Genomic DNA, 27027 nt, shown 5'->3' with positions numbered 1-27027 from the left:
GATAAATTGGGACATTTTCTTTCAAAAGTAGTTATGTTGTGTATAATTTATAATGGTTGCACCGAATGTTCTGAAAGTTGTCAAGAGCCGTTTTATACAAAACAAAGCAAACCCTATCTTTTATCCTCCCTTCTCAAAAACAGGTTTTCCACCTGCCTATCTTCAACAACCTACCTTCACGTAAACTCTGGATATTGGCTATAGAACATAATTCTCGATTTAAGTTCTACTTTGGCAAAATTGAAAAATCTACGACTTCAATTTTAATGAAATTCAGAATCTTGCCTGTTGCCTCCAGTAGAAGTCATGTTTAATTCATAATCTTTAATCACAAGCTTTTCTGAGACTTTTCAAGAAGATTATTTAAAATGAGCATTACTCTAAAGAATTCTGTATTAAGCGTTTCATTTCATATTCATCAGTATTTTTACTTTTTAATAACTGATACTTAAAAAAAAAGAAAACAAAAAAAAAAAAACAAAAACAAAAAATCCCACTACTAAATGAAAGTAAAAACATAACCCTTGCTCTAACTGAATTCTTGCAGTTGTGGTTCTTTATATCTTAAGAGATATATTATTTAAAAACTAAAGTAGCCAACTTTAATATATGGTTAAGTAAGGTATCATCATCATAGTATCATAGTCTCATGCGAGTTGGAAGGGACCTTAGAGATCATTGAGTCCAACCCCTGGGATTGGAGCCTCCTGTGTAGCAGAGCGGCACTTCTACCACTTGCACCACAGGGGGATTTGAACCCGGGCCTCGGTGTTGCAAAGCGTCATTCCTACCACTGCACCACTGGGGCACACGAGGTAACAGATTACAAGTTTGAAACTCAGGTTATATCTTGGTTGATATGAGTTCTCAGGGTATATGGGAAATCCCATGTGGGATTTCTTTTAGTCTTTTAGTTAAGGGGCTATATGGGGAAAATAACAAATGTTCACGTCCTTATACACACAAAAAAGAAAGAAGCTAACCAAGAAATCATAAGAAATCATCTCAGCTGTGGGAAAGGCCTTCCAAATTAAGAGTGGTAATAGAGTTAAGATTAAACTAGTCTAAAAATCAGATCCAACAGCAAATCTTTGCTGCAACTTTCCCTGCTGGAACTGAAACATGAACTGAGAAATGAATCTCATTTACACCATGATGAATCCCAAGTATGCAAATAACACTAAAGCATAACTACACAGGTGTAATGCAGATGTACTGAGATCAGCTACTCCAGCTCTCATGCTTGCAAATCTACCATTTGGAACAGTACAGCATTCACTTAAGATCATGTTATCACCTTTCCCTCTGTTACCTTGTTCATTTGATACATCGCACTTAGGAATCTGGGAGCAATAACCAACCCGGATGTTTGGGTCAGTAGTAAAACACCAGGGTGATTCAGATCCATCTGGATTTCGACAGTAGTTCTCCCTCAAATCCCTATAAAAATAAATATGTTAGCTCACAGAGGGGATCACCTAAAACCACTGATGCATTCTATCAGATTTTATTATGAATTAGTAATAATAAAGGCTCCTAAAGGTCTGTGTGCAACTTGATCAGTGTCAAGTGCAGGGAGTTGAGGAAGCAGTAAGATTACATATACCAGAAAATGTAGTAATTGTAATGAGAAAATGATTATGGGAATTCATTTTCAGTGGACTTATGTTTTGACTAGCTATGAGATTGCATTTGAAGATTAACAATATTTTCAATATAGCTTATTTTTATTCAGGATTCTCCATCAGAATTTGCATGCGAGCTGACATTGGATACACCTGCAATCCATTACAAGTGCTTTTAAACACAAACATTACCAGAGTGCTTAAAATTCCCTGTGCTTCAATGGATCTGCTGAGCTTAGAGGAACAAAGTCCTTATGATTGTCAGTGATTCATTTAAGAAACTGAATCTTAGAACATGGGAAAAAAAAAAAAAAAAAAAAGTACATTGAAATCCTATACAGCTGTTAAATTTAAAGTTGGCCACAAGGGAACATATTTAAATGTATCATGCAGCTTGAATTAAATAATCAAACCTCTTAAATGTTTTATTTTTCATCTCCTGACATTTGTTGCTATGTTCTCTGCAATGCCATATTTCATTGCATTTTTCCATCTGCATCACTTACTGATAACAGACTATGGAAATAATTGGTCTAATGCTGTAATTCTTCCTCTGTGTTCTGAACATCCATATACTTGATTCCATTAATTTTACTCAGTCTATAGTCCTAAATAGCTACAATGCACTCAGACATCAGCTGAAGAAAAAGTCCTAATGTTTTAGCCACTATACTGTTAGGAAAACTGTTAAAACCACATAAGGACCTAAACCTGCAGCACAGGTACAGCACAGACTGATTTAAATGGTAGATTGTTTGAGGAATGCTGTGGGGTCATGCTCAAGCACAAATGTACAAGTCAATTCAAGATGGCACTACAATTAACAGAGGAGCTTCAGGGTCATTTCCTATTTGCTGGCAGCCAGAAATAAAGACAGTTATTTAAATATATATACACAGATATATGTATATATAGTATTTATAAAGACTTGAAGTGTAAACTTTGACTCAATGCTAATTAGCTAGGTTTCTTCTATGCTCAGTGAAAAAAAAAAAAAAATTAAAAAAAAAAAAAAGTCTGAAAGATTATGATTAAGGTAACTTAACTGCCAAAAAAAAGTAGATGATTCACATGCTGTGAATGTATCACTCCTTTTATGTACTCTACATAAACTTAGAAGCCCAGTGGTAAAATCTGTTTTAATTGTGTAAATACATTTAGTAAGTAAGTGAAAAAAAATATGATTAAAAACATGGAAAATAAAAGAAGTGTTGTCAAATATTGTAAATACCAAGTATTGTCAATTTTTATTTTTTTTGAAAAAAAATATTTTAAAAGTATTGCCAAAGTTTATTGAAAAACAAAAACACCAACATTTTTACCTAAATTCACCTAGATCTAATGTTTTGAGACAAGAGTAATTTATTTTCCCAGATTCAAATATTTTCCAGAAAGAAATGTATGTGCAGAGTGAGGGACAGGGATCCCACTGCCTACTTTGGCAGTGTGAATTTTAAAAAACAGCAGGAATTGTTCTTAGCCAAGTGCATTAACACTCATTGTCTCTACTCACTTGCACTTGAAGTTCTCAGGAGTGATGTTGTGCTGATGAGGAAATTGGGAGTCCCACCGCTGGCACTGGATCCCACTCCATATAGTGTTGACTGTGCCACGGTAGCCCTCACCCTGCCCCTGGATGCATGTTGTTGTCTCAGCCACTGCCTCTGTGCTGTTCAGGATGCCAACATCTGCAAATGCAGAGAAGAGATGCTGTTTTGTTTTCATAAAAATGATCCCGGATCAGGATGTAGGGTTTGAAATCTACACTGCATTCCAAATTGTGGAACTGAAGTCCTTTGTCAATCTGTCTTTTAAAGAATAATGATCTCCTCTTCCCATTGACAACATTTGTAAAATCAGAATAGGTAGTAGGCTTTATGCTAGTTTCCCCACTTGCAGGCCAAGAATCTAATAGCTGTGTAATGTTTAGGAATGTTTAGACACTCATTCTATAACACTGAAAGTCAGGCAATATTCTTAGTTATTGTTAGTTTTAATAGTTAGTATTAGTTCAGCAATTTTTTTTTTTCTTTTGCTTAGCTTTATACAACACACAACATGTATGACCCATGTTCACACTGTTAAATATATTAAAACATGTTTGCAGGACGAGAATAACCTAACTGGTTTTCTCCAAAGAATTCCCAGAATATCAAGTCATAGAAACGATGAAAATAAAAAAATAAATAAAATAAAATAAAATAAAATAAAATAAAATAAAATAAAATAAAATAAATAAAATAAAATAAAATAAAATAAAATAAATAAAAAAAAGAGAGATAAATCTTATTCTAAAGTAACATGCTAAATATTCCTTGAAGCTTCTCTTTGTATGCCTCATATATTTGGAGAAAAAAATAGCCTTGCTTTTGGAAATCAAAGATCATTATTCTCTAAAGAGAGACAAATGTTTTAAAGACCAAGAAAATTCATCAGACTCAAGATCTTTTACAGATGTTGATATACTCTGCATTCATCCTGGTGTGGGTTGCCTTGAACTAAATTCAGAAAAACAGTGGTTTCTGAAATGACTCATTCACATAACTTGAAAGTCTTTCTATTTCTTATGCAATCTTCATAATTGAAAATTAATGGCACAGATATTGCATCAGCTATATACAAAGTAATACAAAACTAAATACACTACAATAATGCTTCTGCAGTGCCCCCAAAAGCTCTCAACATAAGACTTTTATTTTAAGTAACTGTTCATCTTTTTGTAATTGCTGTTTTTTACAAGAATAAATTTATTAATTATCCTAAAGTATTGTTGTCAGCAGTAAGTATGTTAATAAACTTTTCAAATTACTTTTCTTCAAATAGTCCAGTAACTAGAAAAATATTCCTGTGTTTTACTCATATATAGTTCATGCCTACTAACTTTAGCCAGTTCTGTGAACTTGTGGAGAATATGGTTCTTCAGGAAACCAAATGTCATAACAGATGGGTTTGGTTGATTTGCTGTCTAATCTTCTATGTTAAAGACCACTTCTCTGTCAGAGGATAACGTCAAGTTGTTTGAATTGAATTATACATTTCTACATGATACAGAATTTTTGCCTTTTTCTCTTCATCTGTCTGATATTTTTACATCCAGTTTCAATGTCAAATTAACTTTTTGTCCTTCCTTTCCAAGGTGATTTGTCTGCAAATGCTGACCTGTTTCATTGAGATTGTCAATTATAAAATCACAAAGGGTGTCACAAGCAGACTTCTGCAAGCTGATAAATGCAGTCTTTCTAGTCAAGTCGTCAAATGGACTTGTAGCGAGATTTTTAATCATTAGTATTCATTTTATAAACAACTGGACAATGGCAAAAACAACAAAGGACAAATTTGTACATCTATTAGAAATAAGCAGCTGCATATTTCAGTTTTCTACTATCACTAGGGTATGAAAAAAAATTGGAATTATATTCTTAAAACTTCTGAAACTGATTAAATTGAATATCACTATACCATGTTCAAATACCTATTTTCCATTGAAAAAAAGATATGCATCTCTTTCTTAAAAAGTGGAAAAAGGGAAAAAAAAAAAAAAAAAAAAAAAAAGATATACAATTTGGAATAAGAAAGTCAGTCACCAAGATGTATTTCAGCATACATATGGCATCCTGGCTGCATACTAATTCCAAAGTTACTACTGTATAACTCCAGTAAAAAGCCTTCCTAATAGCAGGAAAATTCAATGTTATGCAGTTTTTTACTCCAAACAAGCTCTATATGAACAAGCTTTTTATTTGTTTGTTTGTTTGTTTGTTTTTATTGCACACCTTAATTGAAACAGCTAATGCACCAACTGATTTAAGCAATGTCACAGCTTTTTTTTTTTTAGAGTTTTCCTTCTTGTTCATCTAAGGATACAAATCTCAACTTCATATAGATCAGCTTTTACATCAATTTGTTTTAAAATATTCTCTTTAAATGACCTTCTAACCAGACAACCTTGTCTATCCTATTATCACTTAAATACTTGCAAAACCAAGTCACTGTAATGGCTATGAGAGAAATTATTTCAGGATCCATAATGCATGGTGGATTATCTACTCCCACTATTTTGTGGCACATCTCAGTGAGAATTTGAGTAATGAAGAGGATCTTTAAAATATTTTTAATTTGAGTTAACAAATCAGTTCTATCATTCCACAAGGTTTCTTGCGAGACCACCTCTATTTTCTGGAAACTTCTAGTTTTCAAATATGAAAAATGATACAAAAAAAAATATTACTGAAATATAATTCTGAAATTTAAACCGGAAGTTCTCTTGACTTTGGTCCTCAGAAACAACTTCTCCCATTCTTTCTTTTGAATCCCAGAAGAAGCTGAGAAATGATCAAAAAAGCCTCAACAATTTCAGCTGGTGATTTCCACAGATACTATGGGAACTGTCTCCCTGTTCACAGGAACAAAGGGTAAACTGGACACACACAGAGACATGCAACAGCATGTAGAAAATTGACTGCCTTACTAGGCATTACAGAGGTGTTCTGCAGACCATAATACAGTTGCCAAACTTTAAGAAATGTCCAAGTTATCTACGACTACAGCTTAAATTGTCATCTTCACTCGTACTGGTCTTGCTCTTGAGGCTAATTACTCCTGTCACACACACAGCCAAATACAGTAATTCCAAGCATGGATACAAGGCAAGGAGTGCACTGATGAATGAGTCCTACTTCTGAGAGCACACTCACCAGTTTTCTCAGAAAGACACACAATGACACCAGTAATCAGTAAGACACCTCATATACATCCTAGATATGCCTTTAAAATAAGAACCTGGATTACCATGTGTGGTTTTTTTGTTTGTTTGTTTGTTTTGTTTGTTTGTTTTATTAAGAAAATCATTATTTATGAAGTTGGAAGATGAATTTGTGATCAATACACAATTTCAATACATAATTTCAGACAGGTAGATTTATATCCTATTAGAAAAACTTTTTTTGTTGTTGTTCAAGTTCAACCTTCTGAACTGTGAGGAAGAATGCTCTCAAAGGAAGATCACATAAAAATCATCATCTGAAAGACTGCTATCTGTGCTTTATTGATTGTCACTTTTTATTCCCGTACAAAACTACATTATGCACTGAATAATTTATTAAATGTCAGTAACACTTATCCACTTTTTAAATTTGATGAAATTATTTTTAAATTCTGTGAGACTGAAATTAAACATGCAATTCAAACAGCCGTATTTGAACTTTGACATGTCCAGGCTGAGGTCTTCAGTGAAAATTCAGTAATCAGAGGTACACTTTTTCCATAAAACCTTCCTTATTTTGGTATCTTAAATAACTATTAGTAATGGACAGCTCATATATTCATAGGAGCTTGAGGAAAGAGCCATAACATTATCCAGAGCTTCATGTGTAAAGCCACAGACAGTCTTCTCAGTACTGGTTCTCACACTAATGCCAGCATGAGGGAATCAGCAGGGGCCTTGAGTCATTCTACAGCTGAAGCAACCAGCCAGAAGCAAATCCTGCACAAATGTTAGTTCAGTGGATAAACTCCTACTAACTTAAATGAAGACAGAGATTTTGCTAGACTATTACTGTTCTTTCATGATAAGACTATTTAAATATAGTTGGAAAAGATCTAGTTGGAAAAGAAATGTAGTCCTGCATGCTTTTGTTAGGAAAAAAATATCTACAATAGCTTACCTAGTTGCAATATTTTTCCTCGAACATAACAAAATATGCCCAGAGTTATAATGAAAGAACTTAAAAGGTATATTTAAAAAGAGCTGCTTAACTCAGTGTAGAAACAATACTGAAAACAATAACATCCCTCTGACCAACACAGTTCAGCATGTCAGTGATTTTCAAGGAATAAGCTGCTCTCGCTTAGTGAGGTTGCGTCCAGCCATCCCCACCTCAAGTTCAATGTACTTGTGTGACAGTTCCTTTTTTCCCTGCTTTCTACACTGTAGTATCTCATAGGATGCAAAACATGGGAAAACAAAGAAACAAGCAAATCCTGTGCTTGTAGCCTTGACAAAAAAGTGGGTTTTTTGTACTTTCGTACTGTTTCACTGAGAACATAAAAGAAAGTGAAGAAATAAATTAGATCCAGGCTCAAGAATGGCAGTACTGAAGAATACATTGTTACTGAAGACTTGCAGACCTACACAAAGTCACACCTTGAAGAAACAGACTTTTCTGAGTTGTTCCAACACAAACAACCAAGCTTTAAATCCATATATATATATATATATATACTCTTAATAAGAATTTCACATTCAAATGGCCCATTCAAGTGGTCCATTTAAATCTCTGTTTTTAAAATATGAGTAATCTAATTCTGGTGGTTCTCTGACTTCCCAAACCTGCAATGGTTTATTGTTGTTGTTGTTTTCTTTACATCCAGACTTCTCACTTTGCTACTTTATTGCTTGACCCCTTCCATCAAACCTAGCATTAAACCCAGTCTGTTATTGAATTATTTTAGAACACTGAGGTCTCCAGTCACACCTGCCTATTTCCTACGAGCAGTGAAGGCATAGGCTAGATCCATGCTAAAATCAACTGAGCTGGTTGGAAATCACATAGGCGGCAACCAAACACTTTCCTTGACATGCTAATTGTGCGCAGGTCTGCAACTCTCAAATGACTGATGTAAGTTTTTTTCTCCTTTCTGGGCCTCATCCATAGAAACGTAGTGTAGTTGTTGTTGTTGTTTATGTTGTTGTTTATAAATTTTTAATTTTTAATTTTATTTTAAAGTAGCATTACTTTCCCACTCCTGTCCTTCCTGTAGCCCATATCATCATTCATAAAAAAGTAATAGCTATTTTCTTTAGTGCTTATTTGCTGTCATTGCTTGCATTTCTTCATTTCATCCTACACTTCTTATTCTCATTCTTATAGTTGTTCTTTTATCCTTTTTTCTAACTAAAAATTGTCTCAAGCCAAAACCACAGACACATATGTGAGCAACTTCAAACCAATCCTGGGGTCCCTGAAGTCTTAATCCAGATCCAATTTTTGCAGCTTGAGCCATCTCTAATCCCTAATTGCTCCTGTCATCTCTTTCTCACAGCCTTGGCTGTAAGCCACCATGTTTTATGCTGCCTTCTGTGCTTGGAAATAAAGTTACAATGCCCTCCTGTCTCCTCAGTCTTAAAAACATATTTATTTTCTGAATGCTTCCTTCCAGTGACTTTTTTGCTTAAAATTTTGTATATGAGCTGTTGTCAGCATTTTGGCTATAGAGCATACTAGCACTCATGACATGTAGCTAAAACCACAAACAGCATGCTGCCTTGTGGTCACTCCCCTGAAGAGAGGACACCTACGTTTTTGTACGGGGTCCAAGGGTTTGGATTTGCAGAGCACTTTTTCTAATTAGTATTTCTTGTAAAATATATAAACAGTCCTCATCATAGGAATTAAAAATCTGTGTGGGAATCCAAACCACAAAGCTATAAAGACATATAACACATGATGTTCTCTTTTTAGTGTACCGAAATTGTACACAGCCAGAGCTTCAGAAAACAGAGCAGCCACTGAAACCCAGAATGGTCTAGTGTTTTGGGCTCCCTGCTAGGAGGTGGGAAGACAGTTTTTCTATGTGCCTCAAGAATGACAGAAAACTCAAAACAGGGCTCTGACATTTTACATTCACATTCCAGTCACTGAGCTGATGATATAACTGTAATATCTCCAATAAATTCCCTCTTGAGTTTATAAAAGAAAGCAGTGAAAGCACTGCATTTTGTGTAGAGGGTAGGGCCATAAACCTGTGCTAAATATCCTTTGAAAATATCAGCTACATGGTGCACTTTCAAGATCATTACTTCTGTATTCTTATTAGCATAGATTCCTTCAGTTATTTCCAAAGATTTACAGATTTCTGCTGTGAAACTGCAGTTTTACATATGAAATTTCCACTGATCTTAATATAGTTTCTATTAACTTAAGGGAATTCTCCTATATTTTGACCTTAATATAAAAAAACTAAAGGAAGAATTCACACTTAATGTTATCAGCATCTGCCTAGAAATCAGGCTAATATTTTCATCACATTAAAATCATTATATTGTTGGAACTTTTATTTATTTGTTTGTTTATTTATTTTATTTTGGTGATACTGGTTTGGGAATTACTTTTTCTCCGGAATTATAGTGTAACTGTAAGTGATACAAAGATAACACTACAGTAGTTTGCAGAAGTAAGTTCTCCCACCACATGACTTTATACTGAGAGTTACATGGACTGTAAGCTTACGTGACCAGCAAAGCCAGATGTGAATCCTCAGAACACTGACACATCAGCTCAGGAAATGCCAAAGGATAGAGGTTTATAAAAGTTTCATTTGTGAAACAGTCAGCTGTAACTTCGAACTATTTTTATTTTTATAATAAACTCACTTCTAACAGTGGAAAAGAATAGCTCTATTATGCTATGTATGATTCATATTTTATTGAATATTTAAAAAATAAATAGAAAAGGAAGCTCAGTTCAGTTTAATTAAAAAATAAACAATTGCTTAATGAAAGACAATTCAGCTTCAGAGCTGAACAAGACTGTGTGTATACTAGGAAAAGGCTGAACTTAAATGTTCATATTATAAAAAAATCTAGATATGATTACATGATTTAGTACTGTAGTTCACAGGCAAGATCTTCAACATGAGTGTGTCTTAATGGCTGCCTAATAAAAAACAATCAGTAGTGCTTTGTGAAGTTTCTTCTGTCTCTGGAGAGCCTGATTACAGACATTATCCAAAGTGGCAAATTATCTTCACTTTTTCACAGCGAAATAATTTTACTAATTTTAACTACCTTATAGTGGATTTATAATGACTTATGATAGTTTGGAATAAATTCACTTACTCCCTGCCAGGGAATACATTCAGAGTATTCATCTCAACCTTTGGACTGTAAGCATTTTGGGTAAGAAGAGACTGACACCCCAAGACTTCACACTGGCCAAAACCAAGAACTGGCAAGGAAAGAATAATCTGAACTATGAATGCTGGATGAACAAGAAAAGGTAGCATTTGATTTGCTAAGAATTACACAGTGAAAACAGAGAATCCCATACTTCCACTTTAAGTTCGACGCTGCTCATATGTAATGGTTCATGCCAGAGCCATAAACACATGAAGGGTGGGTGCAAAGAGGATGGAGCCAAGCGTTTTTCAATGGTGCTCTCTACTAGGAAACAGGCAATGGGCACAAACTGGAACAAAAAAATGTTTTATCTACACATCAATAATCACTTCATTACTGCTCTGGTGACAAAACAATGGTGCAGAGAGCCTGTAGGGACTCTTCTATAAGCTGTCTTCAAAAGCCGCATGAACATAGTGTTGGTCCCTCTGACTTGGGTGTTCCTACTTGAGCCATGGGTTGTGCTAGATGTATACAGCAGTTCCTGCCAACCTCAGTCAGACTGTGATTCTGTGACATACATATTTATCCAACGTTAAGGGCAAAAAAGAAAGCAGAGTTACATTATTAAAACATACTTTTTAAAATATCCATTACTGTCTCTATTTTGACTAGATTTGAGATATACTAGTAGTTGTTTGTCTTGTTCTTAATAAATAAATAAATAAATACAGAGAACTTTGAGAATTGAAGAATGTAAATCAATGAAACTTACTCCTGTAATGGTTTTTATTTTTTTTCCATTTTTGAATTCTCATGTAAATTCAGTTCTAGGTGAGCTTAAAATGTTGTTTTTAATAGAATCTAGTCTTCTGTCCTCCACCTAGGAGAGCTAAATGAATTTTACAATGATACACGCCTTCTGAAGTGACACTTAGAGCTAGATGAGCTAGATGAAAACCAGAAAGTCTGTTTTTTAAGACTTCTTTTTAACACTTAATTTTGGTTAAAATGAAGCAGAACTACAAAGGAATTTGTAATTTCCCAAACTTTGCAGATCTCAGAGAAACTGACTTTCTCATGAGCTAACAGGGCACTGAGATCTTCACTCAGAAGCTTCCCCTTCACTCCACAAAAAATCCCAAGACTGTTTTCCTTTCCTGTCTGTGTTCCTCCCAGCTCAGCGATAATGAAGTAGTGGGGATTCTGACATGTCATGTCTTGTTTTCAGACTTTGCCTCTACTCCCAAAATGTTTTCAACACAGTACTTTGTGTAAATCAAATAAAGAAAACTGTTATGAGTACTGTTAAATGGTCTTTAATATTATGCTTACATGCTGATTATTTTGTAGGATGGTAGCTCTATAGAGCAAAATTTGTATCCCAGATCTGGCACTGAAAATTATAGGAGATAAGAGAGGAGATTACCACCTGTAGATCCTGCATTTCATTTGTTGCACAAGTTACACTCTGCAAACAAAGTAAGGATGCAAATCCTGATTTCCTAATTAAAAAAAAAAAAGCCACTACAAAACATAATTTTAGAAGCTTCCTCTGCCCCAACATTCCCATAAAATTACTTCACCACAGTTTTCAAGAGGAGTCCAATAATTTTACCTTCCTCATTGTCCTTGTATTTCTCAATTAAAACATCTAATTGTCAGTAGAATAGAGCTGGCAGATGTACCACAAAAATCAGCAGAATCTGGACTTTGAACATAGCATGTGCTCCTCAGAGGTAAAATCTTTACAAATTGTGAACTAATGCATCTCAGAGTAGGCATCTATGCATATCTTAATATCATTTAGTATCACTTCAATCCTCTGTATGTGAAGTGAAAATAACAAAAGCCACCATCTTGTTGTTATAGTATGGAAATATATCAATTGACTGTGGGCCACTGATATTGAAAGGATGAACATCACAGAGGAACACATGAATAAATTAATATTTTTGTCTTCAACACAAGGTTGAATAGCATGCAGGAACCCAGACCTAGAACCACGCAATATGTAAAGCAATGATATGTTGATAGAGCAGGGAAGAAGGTCTGCTCCAAAGCATTATGTATGAATCTACACCCAAACTGATATGCAGAGACCCAACATGGCCAAACTATTATTGTATATTAGATCATCATGCTTAACTTGCTTGACTTTGTTAGTTCTTGATTTTTTCTACATTTTTAAACAATTTCCTGCATCTATGATACACACATATACATATTCATGTGCTAAGTAACTCACACCTCTTTTATTTCTCATTCAAAATAAAAATAATGTCATTGTAGGAAGCGCTCTTTGAAAAGTGCCACCAAAGTGCAAATAATGATATAGCTATGGTCCTATATTGCTTGAACTGTCTGTGGTCTGTGTCCAAATTTTGAAAGGGAAAAGGAAGTAATAAATTCTGCTTTAACTTACCACAGGTTTTAATCGCACAGAACTCCCAGGGGGTGTTAGGGTCAAGAGTGTAGCACCATGGTCTCAGCTTGCCATCAGGATTGCGGCAGTAATTATCATCAAAGCCCTTGTCAGGATATCTGCAAACCACAACACGAAATGTGTCAGGCAAGCCTTCCTGGCAGTAGTACACAGGTTTGTACAAGGTACATAAAGGACTGGCTCTAGCAGAGAAAAATAAGAGCCAGTTCCTATTAAACTCTGGTCTGATCCTGTGAGATGGATGCAAATAGTCTTTAACGCTATTAGTAGGTTAATAACATAAAATCTCTTTCTAAGTGTGCAGCAAAATCAAGCTTCCACAGAGGGGATTCCCTGCTGAGCTAATGCACAGGCCACCGGATGGGGTAACTCTGCTAATTGCTAAACTCTTGCTCTTTGTCTGTCAATCGATGACCAGACTCTAAAGCCACTCATTTTTTTTTGAAACAGCCCAATTAAGTGTGGATTATATAAACACTGCCTGGCAGGCCGGACTCATTAAGAAAGCAGGTTCTTCAGTGCAACAGCCCTGGGTTCAGACTGGAAGCTATTTTGAATAGCTCTGTTACTAATGATAGCTCCATTTTTGTAACAGAGCTTGTTCTAGGTCATGCCCTTATTTCATGCATTGGGGGAAAAAGGAGAAAAATAAGAAATTAACTTCCGTCTCACTTTATCTCATTAAGATTTGAAACCATTCTGCCATTTAATTATTTCCATGTTCCTACTGCCATCACTGAACTGTCAGGAAGGGATTCGAGATAAGGAGGTTCTTTTTCAATAAAAGTACCATACAGACATCTATAAACTGAAGGAGATTAATGTATAATTTTATTACTATTATTTTCCCCAGTGTATACAAATTTTCTTGGTTTTCCATTTTAAGGAAACATGTTTGTAAAAGAAACAAAAAGTAGATTTTCCCCTGAGGAAAACATAAAAAGTCTGTAAGCAAACAAAGAACGTAACTACCTGGGAACCTGAACCCATTTACAACTGCAAGCAGATGTGTTTCACACAAGCATTGGAAGATATGATTTACAAGCATATGTTTTTGCTAAGATGTTTTTTCTATCAAAAAATTATCCTATTATCAACTCATATATCTGCAACACGACCTCCTATTCTTTCAGTTGAAACAGGCTCCTTCATCTATGCAAGGGATGGGAACAGGATTCAAATAGACAAAGAAAACAACAAAAAAAACCACAAACAAACAAACTAAAAAAAGGTATAGATAAAAACACAATGCCTTTGGACACCTGCTATGTTCAGGGATTAATTTTGATGTTGACATTGTATGCTCTCTGTAATGTCCTCAGAACCAACGTAAGTCCAGGATTGGCAATGTCCCTGCAATCATAGCTCCCTAAAGCCATTCAGAACAACAGTCTATGTAAAGCATCCACTTTCTAGAAGACAAATATTATTCCTAATATTGTAAAGTATGTCAAAAATGTTATTTAGTATTCAGAACTTAAGTATAGATGTAATAATTCTTCAAGGATAAATCTTTGACAATTTTTGCTAGACAGCAACGTCCAGATCTTTCAATCTATGTATCTATGTGTTTTTCTGTGTGAACAGCAACCTTCTCAGTCTGTTTCTTCTCACATTTTCAGGCCTGCCTTTCTGATACATAAAATGTAAGATAAACAAAGAGGTTTCAGACTATTCCATGCAATTTCACAGTGAAGAATTCTCAGAGAGCTTTTCCATTTGTTCTGCAGATTCTTCAACTTTACAAAACGTTTGGGCACAGAGTCCAAGGTTTCCAACATCTTTCAGAACCCTTGAAACAGTAGTATCTGTACTTTACTGCTCAAATTGAAATGAAGCATGAAGATACACATCTGGTGTCAAAATCATGGCTTTTTCTCATTTTCTCAGAAAAAGAAAAGGAAGTTAGGTGAAGATATGTTTATTCTATACAGCAGACAGATGACAGTGTCTAGCTCTGCTGTTACTTAAGTAAAACTGAGTGTCTGAAACTCTTACTTTATCAAAATTTCTTTTCACTTAAATTTTTGTCACTAAGACACACAGGACTAAAAATTTGATTTTTTTCTATAATGAAGTTTTTATACCAAAGATACAAATTAGAGTTCTCTTTTAACAAGAGAACACCTACTTTAAAACTTAAACTCTTATATTACACTTCAATCCTACTTTCCTACAACAATAATATTTACTGCCACAACATAATTGTTTTTGAGCAGAAAATATGAGTGTAAGAAGAAATGCTGCTTCTCAGTACCCCTCAGTGTCTCTATCCTCAATGGTCTTTCTTTCACACTGAGGCATAAACCTGCCTCACATGAGGGACCTGGAACCTCAGACAATTCTGCATCCACTAAAGGTTAAAACTGGGTCATCCCTGAGTTGTTTCAGGGTATTCCTACTGCTAGCTTCAATCACTTCTAACAGATATTATCAGTTCTCTTCTGTTCTCTAAACTCTGCCAGGAAAAAATCTAGAGCAATTCACTTAGGTGACAGAAAAGTGTGTTTCACTCTGAGCTGAAAGCATGCTAATTATGGTGCACTTGAAAACATCATTAGTTTTACCTCTCTTTTTTAAGTATTTTAATTGATGCCTTCATAAATACAAGTAAGTTAAAATCTACCCAACTACACTAGTCCTTTCTGATTTCCAATTTCTTCTAATTACTCCTAGATAATACATTGTAAGCCTCTCTGGAGACTGATATATCATTTGCTTCAAAACTCCTCTCTTATTTTAAAAGCTACCACTATCCAAGTGTAATTGGCACTACCTTTAGTAAACATTTCCTAAAATTAATTAACATCAGTGTACTAGAAATGTCCTGGATGCTGGTTACAGTTGTGAAAGCATATATTGGTGGTTCAGTTAATATGTATTATTGTTGTGGTTGTTTTTTGTTGTTGTTGTTGTTGTTGTTTTTAATTATTTATTTAAAATAATAATAATAAAACTACAGTTTGAAAATAATCGAGAATGTGTTTACTATAGGAATTATAATTAGAAAGGTGATCATGACTGATGCTGCAGCTAGTCTGAAAAGTTATTTTGTGAACAAACCAAAATTAGTAGAACAAGAAAAAAATCCTTCAGGCAGTAAAGTTATTATTGTTTGTACCCAGAAGTTCTATAGATGTTTTGTGCCCAAGGAACAAAATTCCTTTTGTGACTTATTCTAGAGTATAAAGCAAGTACAGAGCAAAACTCAGAAACAGATTATCTTCAGTCCCAGACTGCTAATACCAAATATTGATTGTAGCAGAACTACAGGAGACTCTGCTAATTATTCATAAAACTGATCATTTTAGCCAAGAGGAAAAAGAGTTTATGTCTCAGAAACTCTGGAACTGCAGGTCCTTACTTTTTTGCTGAAAAATAAGACTTTCAACCATCTACACTACTGTATTTCTGAGTATAAAAATCAGAATAAATGCAGTGGAACACTTCAAAGTATAGGAAAATATGTATTTTTTTCTATATAAAGATTTCTGTTAGTGGAAGATCTCAAATATTCTGAGTCTGTTGATTTTTGTAGACTTGCTGGCAGTTGGAGGTTATTTAATTCATTTTAAATGTGTAGCTAATCCAAACTCTAGAGTAAAATTAAACAGTCCAGTTTAAGAGAGACACAAAGGTTCTTCTGCATGACCTAAAACTTGTTACAAAATTCTTTCATAAGCAAGTGTTATTGATGATATTTAGCAGTTGGGTGAATTCTACACTCTAGGACAACTGCTAAAAATGGAAGGGAATTTTTCTTGCTCTTACTGACTTATCTAGCATTATACATATATCTGTGCATATACATATATGCATATATACACATGTATTCATAAAAACATTATATATAGAGAAGTTGAAAACATAAATCCATGTTGAATGGTGAACTGTTTCTCCAGGTAGGACACATGCAGTAGGGAAATACTTTGGTCAAATAAGATGGTTCATAGAGTCATCATAAAATTGTGTGAGTTGGAGGGGACCCCAAAAAGTCATCTAGTCCACCTCCCCTTCAACACCTACAGATAGATGGTGTTGCTCAGAGCCCTGTACGGTGTGATCTTGAATGTCTCCAAGGATGGGGCATCTACCACCTCTCTGGGCAGCCTGTTCCAGTGCCTCACCACCTTTACTGTGAAAACCTTCTTCCATATACCCTAAGTAAATCTCCCTTCTTTTATTTGAAACCCTTTCCCCTTGTCCTGTCACAGAATCACAGAATTATCAAGGTTGGAAAAGACCTAGAAGATCATCTAGTCCAACCATTACCAATACTTCCAGGCTAAATCATATTCCTCATTGCCACATCCAAGCGTTTCTTGAACACTCCCATGGTCGGTGACTCCATCACCTCCCTGGGCAGTGCATTCCAATGCCTGACTAGTCTTTCCGAAAAGTAATATTTCCTAATGTCCAGCCTGGTTCTCCCCTGATGCAGCTTAAAACCATTCCCTCTAGTTCTATCACTGATTACACGAGAGAGGAGGCCAACTCCCAGCTCACTACAACCCCCCTACAGGAAGTTATAGAGAGCTATAAGGTCTCCCCCGAGCCTCCTCTTCTCCAGGCTGAACAATCCTAGCTCCCTCAGCCGCTCCTCGTAAGGCCTGTGCTCCAGACCCCTCACCAGCTTTGTAACCCTCCTCTGAACACATTCCAGGGCCGCAATAACAGAATCACAGAATTACAGAATGACCCGGGTTGGAAGGGACCTCAAGGATCATGTAGTTCCAACCCCCCTGCCTAGCAGGGCCACCAAACATATGCCTTTACTAGATCAGGTTGCCCAGGGCCCCGTCCAACCTGGTCTTGAACACCTCCAAGGACGGGGCATCCACAACCTCACTGGGCAGCCTGTTCCAGGACCTAACCACTCTTCTAGTAAAGAACTTTCCCCTAACATCCAACCTAAATCTTCCCTCCTTCAACTTAAAACCATTAACGTCTTTCTTGCAGTGAGGGGCCCAAAACTGAACACAGTACTCAAGGTGCGGCCGCACCAATGCCGAGTACAGGGGGACAATTACCTCCCTGTTCCTGCTAGTAACACTGTTTTTGATGCAACCCAGTATGCCACTGGCCTTCTTGGCCACCCGGGCACACTGTCGGCTCATGTTCAGCCGAGCATCAATCAGTACCCCCAGGTCTGTTTCCTCAACACAGTCCTCTAGCCACTCCGCCCCAAGCCTATAGCACTGCCTGGGGTTGTTGTGGCCAAAGTGCAGAACCCGACATTTGGTCTTGTTGAACCTCATCTCGTTGGCTTCGGCTTCGGCCATTGGCTGTCACTACAGAACTCTACAGATGGATGCATTACTCTGGGTGAGGTATTACCAGAACAGAGTAGAAGGGCAGGATCATTTACTTTGCCCTGTTTACCATGCTTCTTTTGATGCAGCCCAGGATGGAGAGGGCATATTACTCGCTCATGTTCAGTTTGCCATCTTCCAATATTCCCAAATCCTTTTTGGCAGATACTTAAACTTGATTAGAACAGACAAACTAAAGCTTCAAAACCATTCTATATTTCAAGGTCTTGATCTTTGGATAATGTTGTAATTTAAATTCATAAAGCATGTTAATAACTCTTACATTAATAAATAATGATAATAAAAATCTAACTGTTATTTACTCCTAATTTTTTTAAGGTATGTTAAGCTGACTGAAGCTGTGTAACCATATATCCAGAAGCATTCACGGGTGATTTTTTTTTTACTGATGATGAAGCAAAGGAGGGAATTTTTATGAAGTAATGCAATGTGCATAAGCCACTGCACTCAACAGAACTGGGATGTAGTCACTGCTACTCAGAACAGTCATTAGTCTTCACCCTGTATCTCCATCATGACTACAACAAACCTGCACACACCATGGGCCAGATCTCCAAATAACTGAAACTGTCCAGCTCCATGAGTTTCAGTCCAGCTAATACTTTGATCAGCTAGTTCTGAAATGTGTATAATTTTGAAATGAAAACCACACAGATTTGCATGGTAGCGAGGAGGATGTTACCTCTCTGGACGAAATTTGTGTTTGTGTGGTCTCTGAAGGTCCCAGCGTTGACACTCCTTGCCTGTCTCAGTATGATCCATTGGCCCTCTGTAACTCTCTCCATTGCAGGTCATGCATTCAACTAGAAACAAAAAATGTATATAGTTTTCTAGTAATTTATTATGCTGTTGAATTACAGAATAAATAATAATAATAATAATAATAATGAATTACATCCCTGCTGTTATAAATTGAAACCAACTTAGAGAGTTGCAAAAGTTGATACCTTTTAAGTCAGGGCTGACTCCTTGGAATGGAAGATTTTGTTTGAAATTGAATTGCGTCTCTTTCTCAGATCTAATCCAGATGCCTAAATTTGGTACCACTTCATAGGAATCTTGCAGTTTGGAAGCAGGCAGGTGTGAGCTGCTAGAGTCATTTGTGTTCCTAGTTGCTTTTTAATCTTACATATTAAAGAGATTTGTTTGAGTTCTGATTTTACTTTCTAATTCCCTGCATATATTGTAGAAAGTGTTTTGATTAATGATGGAGAGACACAGCCAAGGAAGGAGCATTATTTGGAGGTGATATTATATAATGTATGTAGCATTTGCAATCCTAAATCAATCATACAGCTCTGCAGAATAGCAGCACTAGTTTAGGTGCTGAATAATGCCTGAATTACAAATTTCAGGAAGTACAGTCTTTAAATTCACAGCACTTTCAGCTGTGTATAACACTGTTTCTTTTCAATACTAACTCTTTCTGGTAGAGTAAACAATCATATATTTTCAATCTTGGTTTAAGAAAGTGGGAAGGTGGAGGAAGAGTGGGTAAAGCTACAGAAAGATTTGAAATTGCAATTAAACAAAATACGCTTTATAATTTGGAATGAAAATCTTAAAATGTAACAAATTCACCCTAATTAACTAAGGACACACATTTCTCAAGTGCACCCTAATTAGAGTAATTGTAATTAAGGAGCACTTGGTAAATAATTTATGCAACTATAGATCTCATTCTTCAGTCAAAACATTCACTGTTAAAGTCTGGGTCTCACAGCGAGCTCCAGGTCGTAACCCATTTGAAAATACCTTAAATTGATCATTAAATGTTAGCTCTTTATGGATTTGCAAACTACTTATAAATCATTCTCTACTCTCTGTTCCCTTTTATTCCCCTTCCACTGTTTATCTATTGCACATAACACATTAGCAGGAAAGTTGAAGGCATCCTATCTTGAGAATTTAAATGAATTGACTGATTAGAAGTGAATTGTCTGATTAGCAAGATGTAAGAGCTTGGTTTGAAAGTTAACAGAACATAAAAGTCAGATGTGATGAGGCACATCAATTCAATTTCAGATTCTGACTGGCTTTCTGACTGAATGTGACTGGCTTTCTTAAATGTTTTCCTTATTTATGTAATTCATTTGAAAACCAAAATATGTTTTTACTTTACGCATTTGCCTTGTAATTCACTACTTATACATTTTCATCAAAAAGGCAAAAACCTGATTTTACACTAGATAAGTTTATCAGCTGTTGTAGTGAAATTGTTAATGGATTCACTCTTTATTAGACAATGAAATAAGAGACATGTTTGTGCAGTCAGCACAATTCTAAATTCTAATTTAGTCAGCTCAGTTCTAAATTCTCTGTGATCTGAGCAAGAGCTAGTGATCCCAGAAGCTTGTTTAAGATATTTTCTTCAAACTGCTTTTTGTGTAGCAGCATTCATTCTAGCTAAAGAGTTATCTTTCCTTACTGCAAAGACCATAGATGAGTATTACAGAAGCTAATGGAAGTTCTGTGTACTTGCTCTCTGTACAAAAAAAGGCACCTTTTGGCTTGAGCCCTGCCTTACCTTCAGAGCAGAGGGGGATGTCACAGACTTCATGGCGCATCTCTGGGCTGGTGGTGAAACACCATGGCCCTCCCTCTTCCCCTCGGGGGTTTCGGCAGTAGTTTTCCCGCAGGTCTTTACCCCGATAGCTCGAAGGCAAAAAGCTAGTTTTAAAATGACAATCATTACAGCATCAGAGCATGCAAATTTCAGTGTTAATCATACTATTTTTATAAACAGTTAGAAACAATTGGATTTCTGCTTCCTTTTCCCTCCACCCTGCCTACACGAATGCACACATCCAAATATGTGTCCATACACGAATACACATCTTTGGTCAGGATTACTCAACCAGTGGCCTACGCCTGGGACAATTTCTCTTAATAATAAATAAAGCTTACTCTAGCAAGTTTTATTCCTATTCTTCAGGTATTTTTAGCCATTTATTTGGCTCTAGAAGACCCCAGGATAAGGACGGTAAATTTATTATGAGAATGGAAGAACGATTCATTGGCATGTAAGACCTGCTGTTCATGTACACTTTGTGCACATGTAGCAGGCTCAGCCCAGCTGGGCTTGGTGTATACACCATTGCACCATAATGACCTCAGATATGTCCCATACCTGCTCAGGCATCAGCTGGAATTGAGCACCACATGAGCATGGCTGAGCACTGTGTCACACCATGCCAAGATGCTTTCACTAACTGAAGCCATGCCTGGATTTTGTTCCAGAAACAGAAAATGCCCCAGATCCCTCTTTCAGTGTCTTGCTGCATGTTTTGACACAAGTCCCACTGATGTCACCATAGGATCTGCTACATAAAGACCCGATTAGTCAGTGTTATTGCACACTCTGGGTCATTTAGGAGCTACCTCGTTGACAAAAATTTTCTCACCCTTTCATTGTATTTTCTTTTGGTATAAAGCCCTATTAAATAACAATAGCCTTATTCCTTTACATTAGAGGTTTTCAGGGCAATCTTAAGGACTCTGGCTTTTTTTAAGCAAAAATGTGTGCTGTTATTGTATTTTTGGCCTTGTTTTCAGTATGATACTTCCCTGTTGATGCCCAGACCAACAAATATGAAGTCTCCAGGATCAAGGTTTTGTCTTCTTACTGTCTAACATTATGTATTCTAGAGACAAAAAAAGCTAACACCATGGTAAGAAGCCCAACCTAAGATCTCATCACTGCTCAGCCTGCACATTGCAGTCAAACCCAGTGTTCCTTCACTGTCAGATTTATTGCAGTGTAGTGCTAAATTCTACAGTTTAAAAAAACACATTCTGGACCAGAAAAAAAAGCTTGCAGTTTATCTTAATAGTTAACATTTAGTTTAATTTCTGTGATTTCTAACATTTGTTCCATTTTTTCCTCAATACACTTAAATTGTGGGAAGTTTACAAATAAAATACACTTTTTATTCTGAAAATATCCAGCACTTTTTTAACAAACAATTTTTATTTTATTTTATTTTATTTTATTTTATTTTATTTTATTTTATTTTATTTTATTTTATTTTATTATTTTATTTTATGGCTTTTTATTATATTTAGTCATCAAGGGAATGCAAGAATATCTATATTTTTAAAGAAAAAAATGCTTTAAAAATTAATCTAACTTTCTTTGAACAAATGTAGATATTTGAGCTCAGGAATTTGAATGGAGCACCGGGGACAGTCTTTATACACAAACACTGATTTAGTTTATATACAAAAGCAAATGAGAAATATATGGTCTCTATTATCCTTGGCAAATGCCATGTTATGAATGAATAAATAAATATATAAAAGCAGACAAACAGAAAATTCCAAAAATTCCAAAGCTACATTTCAATCATGTTTTATTCTAGTTAATGTAATCTTTGAATTAACTGAGGTGGAAAATAGCTCTGTTAATCACACTGTGGTTCTAGTCAAGGCAATGTGGAAGCAGTACTTAAAAGTGCTTTTATCATTTTTGATGCTGGAAGAGAACGACTACTACTTATTAAACTTTTGCTTCTATTTTCCCTCTTCCAACTCTCAAAAAAAATTAAGAAAAGACAATCTTGGACAACTGTTTTTGATGAGGTGTTACAGTCTGTGTATGTTTTCATGTGATATGTCAATGCAGTTTAGAAAAAAAAATAAAAAAATATTTCGTTTTCCTTCTGGAAAATTTTTCAGCTTAAAAAATCATGAACATAAGAAAATATAAGCCTCTCAAATTATGTCATATCTACCGTTAAAACATCAAAACAAATGTTAGAGGATAGCATTAAAAAGTCAAGATGGGTCACACGGATAACTGGTTTCAACATATATGGAAGCAATATTCTTGAGGAAGGAAGAGATGAGACATATTAATGGCTCACCCAGAATTATCCAATAGAGCCACTTTTAAATTTGTATACTTGTTAAGTTCAACTATATTAGCCAAGGAAAAAGAAAACAGAGCCAGAAGATGAGGCCAGCAAGAGTAATAGTAAAAGCAGATTTAACCACAGCTTAAGCAGCTGGAAGATGTGAAGTGCTAATCCAGTCTCAGACCTTTTCTCTTTGACTCTTTTTATACTGGCTTTAGCCAATTTTATACGGATTTAGCCATTTAGGTAATAAATGCTTAAGAAACAAAAATTTTGAGAAAGAGTTTTGAAATCTGTGTTAAGATAGGAACTAACATAATCTGATCCTGATTTCAATGAGGAGTGATACCAGAAGAAAAAATAATTAAAGGTATCATTAGTTAAATTTAAACACAAGTTTAAAGCTTGAAGCTATTTCAAATTTTGCTGGAAAGATCAAGAAAAAAAAAATCAGTAAAATATATTTCTCCCTCGAATATGAAAAAATATATTTATTTTCTAACTGGCAGTTTGTGATAATAAGATGTTGAGAAAAACTGACCTAAAAATCTAAGCCTTTCATAATAATAAGTTCCAAACACACCACTACTGTCTGCTTCTTCCCATCTCCCTCATGTCTCTGATGATGAAATCATATTTTCTGATGTTGAAAAACAAAATTAGCAAGCAGCCACCTCATTTATCCAGTGACCTTTTAAAAATTAAACTTATTGCACAAGAGAGGAGAAAAGTCATTCTCATAAAATTCATCACAGAAGAGTGGCTGTCCAACTGTACTATATAGAGCCATGTTTGCTATGTATTAAAATGTAATTTAGTGACATATTTCTTTCTTTTATTATGTAGTCACAAGTATATTATATGAAATTAATGCTTATCCCTGCATGATTACTGAGAATTGTTTCACTTCTAAAAGATGAATATTGTATACCTCATAGTGTTGAGTCTCGAGAGGTCATTGTCGTGTGAGCTGATGGCATTTATCATATGTTCACAATTAAGCATGGTCTGGTCCAACACTGAAAATCAGACACATTACCATCTATATTGTAAGCAATCAAGTCCAGTCAAGTTCAAGCCTGAGGCTCAACTCTGTGACACATTGTAAGAGGAGAGATCCCAAGTATCCTTTGCCCTTTAAAGTTGTTCCAAGTTCTGGTCTTGCACTCTAGATAGATTTGGTCAGGACAGGACTGTGCAGTACACAGCCCAGATCCTCATTAGCAGTCTCCAGCTTGGCTATTGCTAGGCAAAGTGCTGATGTTGGGAGAAGAGATCAAAAGTCAGCAGTATGAATGGGAAACTATCGGGTGAGAGAAAACATCTTTTTTTTTGCCTCTGTAGGGTTTATCATTGAAATGGTTGAAACCCAAATGGAAAGAGTCAAACAGAAACAGACAAAAAGTATACAAGTGCCTCAGTTTTTGTTTTTGTTTTTTTTTGCTAGTTTCCAGAAACTTTTGCCATGGTTCCATCTGCTTTTATCATTACTCTTCCTGGCACCAGGTTTTTTTGTTTTCTTCCCTTTTCTTTACCTAATGTAGTTGGAATGGGGCTATTCTCAGGGTGTAGATATGTTTTCACTTCCTCACAATTCCGGATCTTAAAATCAAAAGTTTAACTGCATCAGTCTTTAGTTATTGCTCGTACAATCTGAAGGAAAGGATTTAAATAATCTGTTCAGTCCTTTCATGTATTTATTGCCTGGTCTAAGTGCTTTATAGAGTTTAATATATTCTACAAATAGAACAGAATAAATAGTAACTATATGAAATGTGGTAACAATAATTATACACTGATCAAATAGGTGGGCTGATATTCTTACCATTCTTCATTTCCTATGCTATATTTTTTTAAATGACCCATTTCCTAGGAGTTCATTAGAAAACTGATAAACTTCCAGACTCCAGGCTGAAGTAAAGCAGCTGTTTTGCTACTGCCAGGAGCTAAGAGATCAAAAGGAAATGAACAGCTGAAAAATCCAATGCAGGAGAGGAAGGGATCCAGTCAAACAAGCTGGTATTGGAGAGAACTCTTTGGAGAAAGTTTGAGTTGTTTTTTTCTGGAACCTGGAGAATGGCATCTCTCAGGGAAAGGCAAGAATACTCCTAAGAGATTTTGTTGTTTAAGGTCATAGTTCTCATAAATTCTGTGTCTGCTAATAAGTCAAGCTGTGCTTTGTGGAATTTGTCTGAGCATTATTCCCACTGTCTCTGCTCCTGAACTCTTACCTGTGCTCATGGGGGATCATTGAATTCCAGGCCTGACACTGAATACCGCTTTTGGTAACAGATATTGTTCCTTTGTACTCAGCTCCTTTTCCAATTATACAGTTTCTGACATAATCTATTGAAAGAAAAGGAAGGGAAATTAGGACCTTCATTAAACACTTTACCAGTGTATCTAAAAATAAAGCTCATCATCAGCTTTCACATAAAAAGACTACATTTTTAATAAACTTAAGAGGCATCATTATTCAAAACATACTTTTGTTGTCCACCTGCATTCTTGTTTCTTTCTAAATTTGTGAACACTAACTTGACAAAGGACATTACTGAAAATATTACCAAAATAAATAAAATATTACCATATTATCACTGAAAAAAAAAAGAAATGGGGGAAAAAAAAAAAAAAAAAAAAAAAAGATATTTGCAAATAAAGATGTAAGATGTTCAGAATGCATATAACCACCTTATTTCCAGAAAATATCTACACCCAAAAAGTCACTGACTGACCTCAGCTTTTATCCCCCATCCTTAGTTGGAAAAATAAATAAATAAATCAGTTACCCTTCTTTTCAAACAGATCAAATGCATGGTCTTGCTTCTTTCTCACACCATTTGTCAAGCTGTTGAAGGATAACCAATGGCACCGTTTTGTAACTCTGTCATAAGCAAAGGCCCTGCAAAGAAAATCTGGATGAGAAAAAAATCTCTGTGTGGTTTATAATAATGACACATGGCTTGCCAAGGAGCATGCAATGATTGCAATGACATCAGATTTATTTTTACTGGGAAAGTCAGAGAAACAGCCCAAATTACTATTTAAACCCACAACTGTGTTGACAAGAACAAAGAAACAAAGAAATTAAATTTATGTGGCCATTACATTAAATACTAGCTTGGTTGTTCACACTAATCTAAGAGTTCCCTTGTTGTTAAAGATCTTTGTTTTAAAAGTGAGATAAATGTGACTGAGTTTTTGTGTCCCTAGTTGCATTACTTTCTGGGAAGGAAAACAATAAAACAAAAATGGAAGACTAAAACATTCCTGTTTTCCTTTAAAATATGCCTGTGAAAGAGTTATCTCACAGTAATAGCACATTCACAGCTTGAGGAAAATTCAAGCACAAGATCTGTTTCTTGCCCAGAACAACAGAACTATTTGAAAACAAGATTATTATTTTTTATTTTTACAAATAATCTAAACTTTGATAGTGCACAAAACTTTGTCCTTGCTTTGCTTCTATTTTTTCTTTTTTTTTCTTTTTTTTTTTTTTTTTTAATTTTATTATTATTATTAACTGCTTTTTTTCAAGGATAGAGTACACAGTGTGCTGAACTGAGCAGAACTGGGAGTTGGGGGGGGCGAGGAGGGGGGGGGAAGGGAGCAAAAAATAGCAACAACAACAAAAATAGAAAGCAGAAATTAGAACAGTAAGACCACTTTTGTATATCTACCTATCTATCTATCTATAATTATTAATTACCAATATAAGGAGTTCTTCTCTCAACAGTATTTTGAAAGGAATTTTCTTAACAGTAGGTAAAATATTTTGAAGGTTTTTGAAGATGGATTGTCTGGAGGAGGACAACATTTATTGCAATTACCAATCAACAAAAGTAAAAGAACTAAAGAATTTTTTTTCCCCTTAATTTTTCAGTAGAAAAAAATAACAAATCACTCATATGACACTACTGTCTATAAACCA

General features: G+C 35.4%; 1 protein-coding gene across 6 annotated transcripts in view; it reads right to left on the bottom strand.

Moving 5' to 3' along the window:
* Positions 1–27027, bottom strand: part of HGF (hepatocyte growth factor) — a 60615-nt gene that overhangs the window by 17313 nt on the left and 16275 nt on the right. For 5 of the 6 annotated variants that reach the window (XR_014948549.1, XR_001558599.3, XM_015878383.3 and 2 more), the window contains 7 exons: positions 25886–25998; positions 25328–25442; positions 20768–20910; positions 18923–19043; positions 12887–13005; positions 3139–3313; positions 1313–1440 (listed from right to left, as the gene is read on the bottom strand). Coding sequence is in view for 4 of the 6 variants with exons in the window: in XM_015878383.3 (XP_015733869.2) it covers positions 1313–1440; positions 3139–3313; positions 12887–13005; positions 18923–19043; positions 20768–20910; positions 25328–25442; positions 25886–25998 (914 nt within the window). In the remaining 2 variants the exon portion in view is untranslated. The remainder of the gene's footprint in view (positions 1–1312; positions 1441–3138; positions 3314–12886; positions 13006–18922; positions 19044–20767; positions 20911–25327; positions 25443–25885; positions 25999–27027) is intronic. The other variant, XM_015878541.3, reaches the window with a different exon arrangement.

The sequence above is a fragment of the Coturnix japonica genome, chromosome 1 (genome assembly GCF_054131305.1).
Source record: "Coturnix japonica strain WE chromosome 1, WE-NBRP24, whole genome shotgun sequence".
Classification (NCBI taxonomy): domain Eukaryota; kingdom Metazoa; phylum Chordata; class Aves; order Galliformes; family Phasianidae; genus Coturnix; species Coturnix japonica.
Note: the sequence above shows the minus strand (reverse complement) of the source record. Positions and strands in the feature narration are given on the sequence as shown.